The following is a 7,527-nucleotide window of genomic DNA, read 5'->3' as shown; positions in this document are numbered from 1 at the left end:
GAAACGATTTTTCTGTGATAGGGCTAAAACAAGTCATATGGCATTTTGACCCTCGGTTGGAGATAAGACAAATATGATCCTGTACTATTTATTAAAATATTAATTTTTTGAAGAATCAGATGGTTAAAACGAATCATTTGACCAACCTTTGGTCGGAGATGCCCTAAGAAAGTTCAAATCTCCAGCACATATCTAGATTTTAGCTGGAAAATCCAGACCTCCCGTAAAGAAACAAACTTGAGTACAAAATCCCATTTACCAGTACCAAGTTGAGAGAAAGATGATAGAGGAGAGAGAAAGTCATAGATCTGATAATTCAGAAGAAAAAGTTCGAAAAGGTTAGAAATATTTTACTGTTTTTTCACAGACTTTCAGAGAGAGTGGAGAGTCAACCGGTCCTTTTTGGAGCTTTGTATTTTGTAAGGCTTCGAAGAGTCCACATAGTGCGTTTTATCTTCTGCTCTCTCTCTTTACCAAAAAAAAAAATAATCTTCAGCTCTCTCTCTCTCTCTCTTCTTCTTCCTTCTTCTCTCTCTCTCTCTTGCTTTTTCTTTTCCTTCCTGCAACAAATCTTGGAAAAAAAAAAGCTTTTTCCTTTACCGTCTCTAATTTTTTTTTATAAATTTTCTCAGACCTTTTTAGCATAGTCAAGCATGCCGTGGAACCAAAGAAACACTCTCACCTAAAAACTAGGGTTCCCCCATTTAGATGTCCTCCAAACGAAATAGCAGTCATTTAAGCCCCCTTCTGGTGCTTAGCTGTTTTGGTGAGTTTTTGGAGAGAGAAAGCTAGAGAGAGAGAGAGAGAGAGAGAGAGAGGGATAGAGAACGAAGAGCTAAGCAGCTGGAGTGTACCAAAAAAGGGTTTGCTTGCCTTCTTTCTCTTTCTTTCTCTCCAAAACCAAACTTTTCTCATTCACAAGAGAGGGATTTGGAGACATTTGGGTTATCTCTGAACCGTTTGTCTTCTTTGCCTCTATTAAATATTTTTTCTGTCCAAATATTTTTAAGGGAGAGAGGGGAATTTAAGCTGTAAATTTGTAAAGAAATAGGAGGAAAATCTGGAAAGGAGTTTGCTTTGACAGGGTTGAAAAACCAAAGAAAAAAATAAAGTCTTGGGGTTATTTTTGATGAGTTTTGGGGGTTTTCTTGACAACAGTACCGGCAGTAGTGGCGGTGCGAGAATCGTGGCTGATATTCCTTACACCAATAGCAACAACAACATGCCATCGAGTGCAATCGCTCAGCCACACCTTGTAACTCAGTCTCTCACTAAATCTATGTTCAACTCTCCGGGACTCTCACTTGCCCTAGTAAAAATCTCTTATTTTTTTTCATTTTTCCCATCGATTTTTCTTTGTTTCTGATGAAGTGGTCTGAAATCTGATCTGGGTTTTTGTTATTTTTTGGTTCTGATTTGTGTTATTTATTTATTTATTATTTATTATCAGCAGACAAATGTGGATGGGCAAGGAGATGTGACGAGAGTGGCCGAGAGTTATGAGGCAAACAACGGCGGGAGAAGGAGCAGAGAGGAAGAACACGAGAGCAGATCTGGGAGTGATAACATGGATGGTGCTTCTGGGGACGATCAAGATGCCGCTGACAACAACCCTCGTAAGAAGAAGCGTTACCACCGACACACCCCTCAGCAAATCCAAGAACTTGAAGCGTATTTTATTAAAAACCCCCATTTTCTGGTTTATTCATTTATATTGATGCTGCATAAAATGATAACTTTTTGAGTTCTTAATTATTTTTATTTTTTTTATATGTTTGGTTTTTTGTGGTTTTTAGGCTGTTCAAAGAGTGCCCTCATCCGGATGAGAAGCAAAGATTGGAGCTCAGCAGAAGGCTTAACTTGGAGACCAGACAAGTCAAATTCTGGTTCCAAAATCGCCGAACCCAGATGAAGGTAAATATGTTCATCTCCTGTTTTTTTTTTTTTTTTTTTTTTTGGGGTTTCGCTTTCAGTGTTAATTTTATTTTTTGCTTTGATGTGGATGGAGTTTTGGTTGTTGGATTTTTAGACGCAACTGGAACGCCATGAGAACTCGTTGCTGAGGCAAGAGAACGATAAGCTCCGAGCGGAGAACATGTCGATTCGTGACGCTATGAGGAACCCAATTTGCTCAAACTGTGGTGGTCCGGCAATTATTGGAGATATATCACTAGACGAGCAGCATCTCAGGATCGAAAATGCTCGATTGAAGGACGAGTTGGACCGAGTTTGTGCACTGGCCGGAAAGTTTCTAGGCCGACCCATTTCATCCCTGGCTACATCCATGGGGCCTCCGCTTCCGAGCTCCACTTTGGAGCTCGGAGTTGGGAGCAATGGGTTTGGTGGGATGAGCAATGTGGCTACATCAATATCCATGGGACCTGATTTTGGAGGTGGGATTGGGAGTGCTATGTCAATTGTGTCTCATGGTAGGCCGAGTGTGACGGGGCTAGACCGGTCGATAGAGAGATCGATGTTTCTAGAGCTTGCTTTGGCTGCCATGGATGAATTGGTTAAGATGGCTCAGACAGATGAGCCCCTTTGGCTAAGGAGTTTGGAGGGTGGAAGGGAGGTTTTGAACCATGAGGAATACATGAGAAGTTTCACTCCTTGCATCGGATTGAAACCGAGTGGTTTTGTCTCCGAGGCTTCTAGGGAGTCTGGAATGGTCATCATCAACAGCTTAACTCTTGTTGAAACTTTGATGGATTCGGTAATAATCCAAACACTTACTTGTTTGAGATCTGAGTCAATTAATTGTTATAGCAATTGATGATGATGTTTTGCTTTTTTGGTATTTGTTGGTGCTTCCGATGCTTGTTATTTTTTTGCTTATTTTATGTTGAAATTGTCAAATTTAGTTGTCATCTTGTTTGAATTTGTTTTTCCACAGAATCGATGGTTGGAGATGTTTCCTGGTGTGATTGCAAGAACATCAACCACAGATGTGATTTCCAGTGGCATGGGAGGAACTAGAAATGGTGCACTTCAACTGGTAAATACGATCGTCAGTCCTAAGGAAAAAAAATTAAATTAAAACATATACTTTGTTTTTCTGCATTTGATCTGAATTAATCACATTTCAGATGCATGCTGAGTTGCAAGTCCTATCACCTTTGGTTCCGGTTCGTGAGGTCAATTTCCTCCGTTTCTGCAAGCAGCTCGCAGAGGGCGTGTGGGCTGTGGTTGACGTGTCGGTTGACGTCATTCGCGACACCTCCGGTGCACCAACATTTATGAACTGCAGGAGGCTCCCTTCTGGCTGTGTTGTGCAAGACATGCCCAATGGGTACTCTAGGGTAAATCTAGTACTAGTATCCTTGCCAGTCTCTCATTAGCTTCTTTGGTACTTTACATATATTTATGCCTTGCCAATTAATTTAGTTTCCCTACTGGTAAAATAGAAAACCAATTTACTAGCCTCGACTTCACATGCATCAACTGTCAACTGTAGGAAATCATCACGTAAAAGTCATCCATGCCCTCGTGAAGCGGGCATGGATGATTAACCGTGGCACAACTCAAGTGCACACTTTCAGTTACTCTACATGGTTCACATTTGTTTGCTTCACATTTATTGTGCTTTTCACAATAATTATAGCCGTTGGATAAAAATCCAACGGCCCACAGTCCTTGATCAGGAGGATCCTCTCCTTGGGCTCAGGAGAGGATTCAAATCCATAATGAGTATGTTGAAGTAACTGCAACATTGGAGCTTTGTTGAAATTAATTAGACTGACACTAGGAGGATTCTCTTAAAAGTGAGACTGTCGACAGACTCTCTCTGACACCTCAGAGTTTAACATCAATTTTTATGCTAATATTATAAAATATTGTATTAAAAACATGAGCTGATAGAGAGTTTATGGTAAATCCTACTTTTAAGAGAGTCCCCGACATTTCTCAATTATTTAAGTCCAAATATCATGCATTTTTTTTTCATTCCCAAAGCAACTACTTAATCAATTCTTAATTAAATGATTAATTTAATGAATTAAGAAAAAGCTCATGCATCAAAGAACAATGTTTGTCTAGTGATTACTCACTACATCACCACACTGTCTCAGTTTTTTTGATGGTTTTCACCAACCCAATATTTTATGCCCTCCAAGAATCGGAACCTTCTTCAAAATCTTATCATCTGCCCTCAAATCTCATTCTAAAATATTAAACAATTCCAATCCTATTTTTTAATGACACTAAATTATTATTATTTTTAATTTATCACACTCCCAAGGATTTGAGCCTTCAATTTTTTATTCATCAGAAGCCTCCATTACCCAAATTTCTGTACCTTGAACACATTAATTGTCGTATAAATATAATCCTCAATAACCCTAACGGCCTTGCAAATCTTCAAATTAGGTCAAATTAATTATTTATCCATTTGATGTTTCTATTCCAATCTTTGATGCTTGTCATTTGGCCCTATATTCCAGCCCTTTCTTAATCCAAGACCTCCTACTCAAACTCCCAAGACTGCCTGTTTTTTGTTTCTATATGGCTCCCCTTCTCCCCTCTCTAGGGTTCTGTTAATAAATAAACATATATACAATATATATATATATATATATATATCTGTGTGTATATATATTGTGTTGTATTATATACACCAACATCATTTACAAATCTCGATGTCACCGTCTTCCCCTTCAAATGTTGCGCAACTTTACCTACACCCAAATATTTTAAGCTCTTTTTTAGCTCGATGGCTCTGTGATTGATTCCATGTCTATTATTATTATTATTTGCTCGACTTGCTGTATTTGCATTTTCACATTCCGCAACTATCCTGCAATAAAATTTTCGTATCGAAGAAAATCGCTATGTATGTGTTACCTCAAAATGCTGCAACCACTAAGGATGCACCAATAACTATTTTTGGAACAACTTCAATTTTGTTAGCTGGCTTCTGCCTACCTTGGTTGTAAACTGTTCTTGCTTTGTTATTAAATTTCCCACATTTTTGGTTTTTGTTAGGTGGGTTCAAGTTTTCCAAGTGTGCAAATCTGTAGCACACTGTGTGTTATTATGTTAAGCTAATTAACCTAATTGCTAATGATGTACTAATGTGATCAGTAACAAAACGTTGCAGGTTACATGGGTTGAGCATGCGGAGTATGATGAAAGCCAAGTCCACCAGCTATACCGACCCTTGTTAAGTTCCGGCATGGGCTTCGGCGCTCAACGGTGGGTCGCCACCCTTCAACGCCAATCCGAGTTCCAGGCCATTCTCATGTCCTCCTCCGTCCCATCCCGCGACCACACTGGTAATTTATCAATAAGTCAATCAGCATTATTTAGTGGATTGATTAATATGGATAATGTTTCTTAATCGAGTATTTTTCGTAAAAGCTATCACTGCCAGCGGGAGGAGGAGCATGCTGAAGCTGGCGCAGCGGATGACAGACAACTTCTGTGCCGGAGTATGTGCATCGACTGTGCATAAATGGACCAAGCTTAACGCCGGGAACGTCGACGAGGACGTCCGGGTCATGACTCGGGAGAGCCTCGACGACCCGGGCGAGCCACCGGGTGTGGTGCTCAGCGCTGCCACTTCGGTCTGGCTGCCGGTCTCTCCGCAGAGGCTATTTGATTTCTTGCGTGATGAGCGACTGAGGAGCGAGTGGGACATACTCTCCAACGGCGGGCCCATGCAGGAGATGGCCCACATCGCCAAGGGCCAGGACCCCGGCAACTGCGTTTCCCTCCTCCGCGCCAGAGTACCTTTTTTTCCGCCCTCTGAAATTGTCAATTATTTATTTTATTTTTGGATAATTGGTGGGGAGGCGTGAGGTCAATTTACTTAAAAATCAGAAATGTGTCTTCTTGCCGCGGGTGAAAAAGGTAAATGCGGAAAGGACAAGTCTGGAATTTGGAAGTATGTGTGGGGACGTTTTGGGGTGACAGTGTTTGTTTCGTTAGTCTCCAAAAAAGTCAAAGTTCAGGACGATTGGCAACTTCTTGTGCAGTTACTTTCTGACGTCACCTTTTCTATTTATTGATTTTTTTATTTTATTTTATTCAATCGGACAAAAAAGTACAGGGTTTGACTTAAATCCTGTAGTGGCATGAGTGTAAATTAATTGGAAACTGAGGGTCTTGTTTTTGTGATGGTACAGGCAAACGCAAACCAAGGCAGCATGCTGATCCTACAAGAGACACGCATAGACGCTGCGGGGTCGCTAGTGGTGTACGCGCCAGTTGACATTCCGGCAATGCACGTGGTCATGAACGGCGGGGACTCCGCCTACGTTGCTCTCCTGCCATCCGGGTTCGCAATCGTCCCTGATGGCCCAGGCTCTCGCGGGCCCATGTCCGGCAAAGGCGCCACTCACGGCAGCAGCAATGGCGGCGGGTGCGGTGATGACGGTGGCAATAGAGTGAGCGGGTCCCTCCTGACAATGACGTTTCAGATCCTTGTGAACAGCCTGCCGGCGGGCAAGCTGACCGTGGAGTCGGTGGAGACGGTGAACCACCTCATATCCTGCACGGTCCAGAAGATCAAGGCGTCCCTCCATTGTGAGAGCTGATGATCCATGTATCCGATCGTACTGGCATCACGTGATCCAAACTCACCTTGTAGCTTATGTTTTTTTTTTTTGGTCTAGCTCTTGTGCTTTTGTTAGGAGACTTTATTGAAGGTTGTTGTGCATGTGATGGGCATGGCGGTGGCGGAGGGCGGTGGCGTAAGTTGTTTAGGCGGTGGTAGTTTTGTTTTGTTGGGTGGGAGAGCGGTTGGGGGGAACGATGAGTAAATGTGGTGGGGGTATTGAGTCAAGAACGAACCGCACGTGGAGAGTCCTCGCATGGTGATTAGGATATACATACATGGAACTTGCACGTGCGTGTGAAGTTGCACACGTGTGTGTTCTTAGCACAAGGCAAGGGTGGTGGTTCGGGCATTGACTCAGGTCCACCCCTGTTTAATTCCAGAAAGTGAGTCTGGCTCAACATAGATTGTGAAAAGGAAAAAGTGTTGGAGAAATTGACCCTTTTTCGGAGTTATCGATTTTATTTCAAGTTTTCTGAATTTAATATCTGTGTTAATGTGATGTTCATGACATGGTTTCAGTATTCATGTTCGGTTTTATAATTTTCGTACATTAGAGTAAATTAGAATAATGTAATCTTAAAAATAAATCTAAATTGTTATTAAAAATATCAAAAAATGAAATTCGCTTCCTTTGTTTTTATTCTTTTTAACAAATAATGGTATCTAAGGAAGCGGGTCAAGTTTTATAACGAGCGATTAATAATATGGGTCCAAATTCATTTTTGACCACAATCAAACTTAAGATTGTTCACCTAAAAATGAAGAGGAATATTACTAAATAATAAGATTAAGATATACTTAAATTTTTTATTTTGAACAAAAGAATTGATAGAAAAATAATGAACATAATCTATATGCATAAAAAGAAAGGAGATGTGCATATATGTGTTTGTGGTAGCTGTAGAGATTTATTCTAGTTGTTTGTTTGTCAAAATCATATTTATTTGTTCTCCTTTGTTTTTAAATTTTGT

At 40.8% G+C, this 7,527-nt stretch overlaps 1 protein-coding gene across 2 annotated transcripts; it reads left to right on the top strand.

The window, feature by feature from the left end:
* Window positions 1-478: 478 nt before the first annotated feature.
* LOC126602272 (homeobox-leucine zipper protein ANTHOCYANINLESS 2-like) lies at window positions 479-7,038 on the top strand. 2 transcript variants are annotated; one of them, XM_050269198.1, is made up of 9 exons: window positions 479-1,312; window positions 1,454-1,671; window positions 1,797-1,914; window positions 2,030-2,713; window positions 2,894-2,995; window positions 3,087-3,299; window positions 5,096-5,270; window positions 5,356-5,723; window positions 6,123-7,038. In XM_050269198.1, the coding sequence occupies exons 1-9, from the start codon at window positions 1,130-1,132 to the stop codon at window positions 6,531-6,533; spliced, it is 2,472 nt and encodes an 823-aa protein (XP_050125155.1). In that variant the 5' UTR covers window positions 479-1,129; the 3' UTR covers window positions 6,534-7,038. The 2 variants fall into 2 exon arrangements, with proteins under 2 accessions (XP_050125155.1, XP_050125089.1); XM_050269132.1 differs by having other exon boundaries at window positions 480-1,312; window positions 1,451-1,671.
* The last annotated feature ends 489 nt before the right edge of the window (window positions 7,039-7,527 follow it).

The sequence above is a fragment of the Malus sylvestris genome, chromosome 1, assembly GCF_916048215.2.
Source record: "Malus sylvestris chromosome 1, drMalSylv7.2, whole genome shotgun sequence".
NCBI classification, from domain to species: Eukaryota; Viridiplantae; Streptophyta; class Magnoliopsida; order Rosales; family Rosaceae; genus Malus; species Malus sylvestris.
Note: the sequence above shows the minus strand (reverse complement) of the source record. Positions and strands in the feature narration are given on the sequence as shown.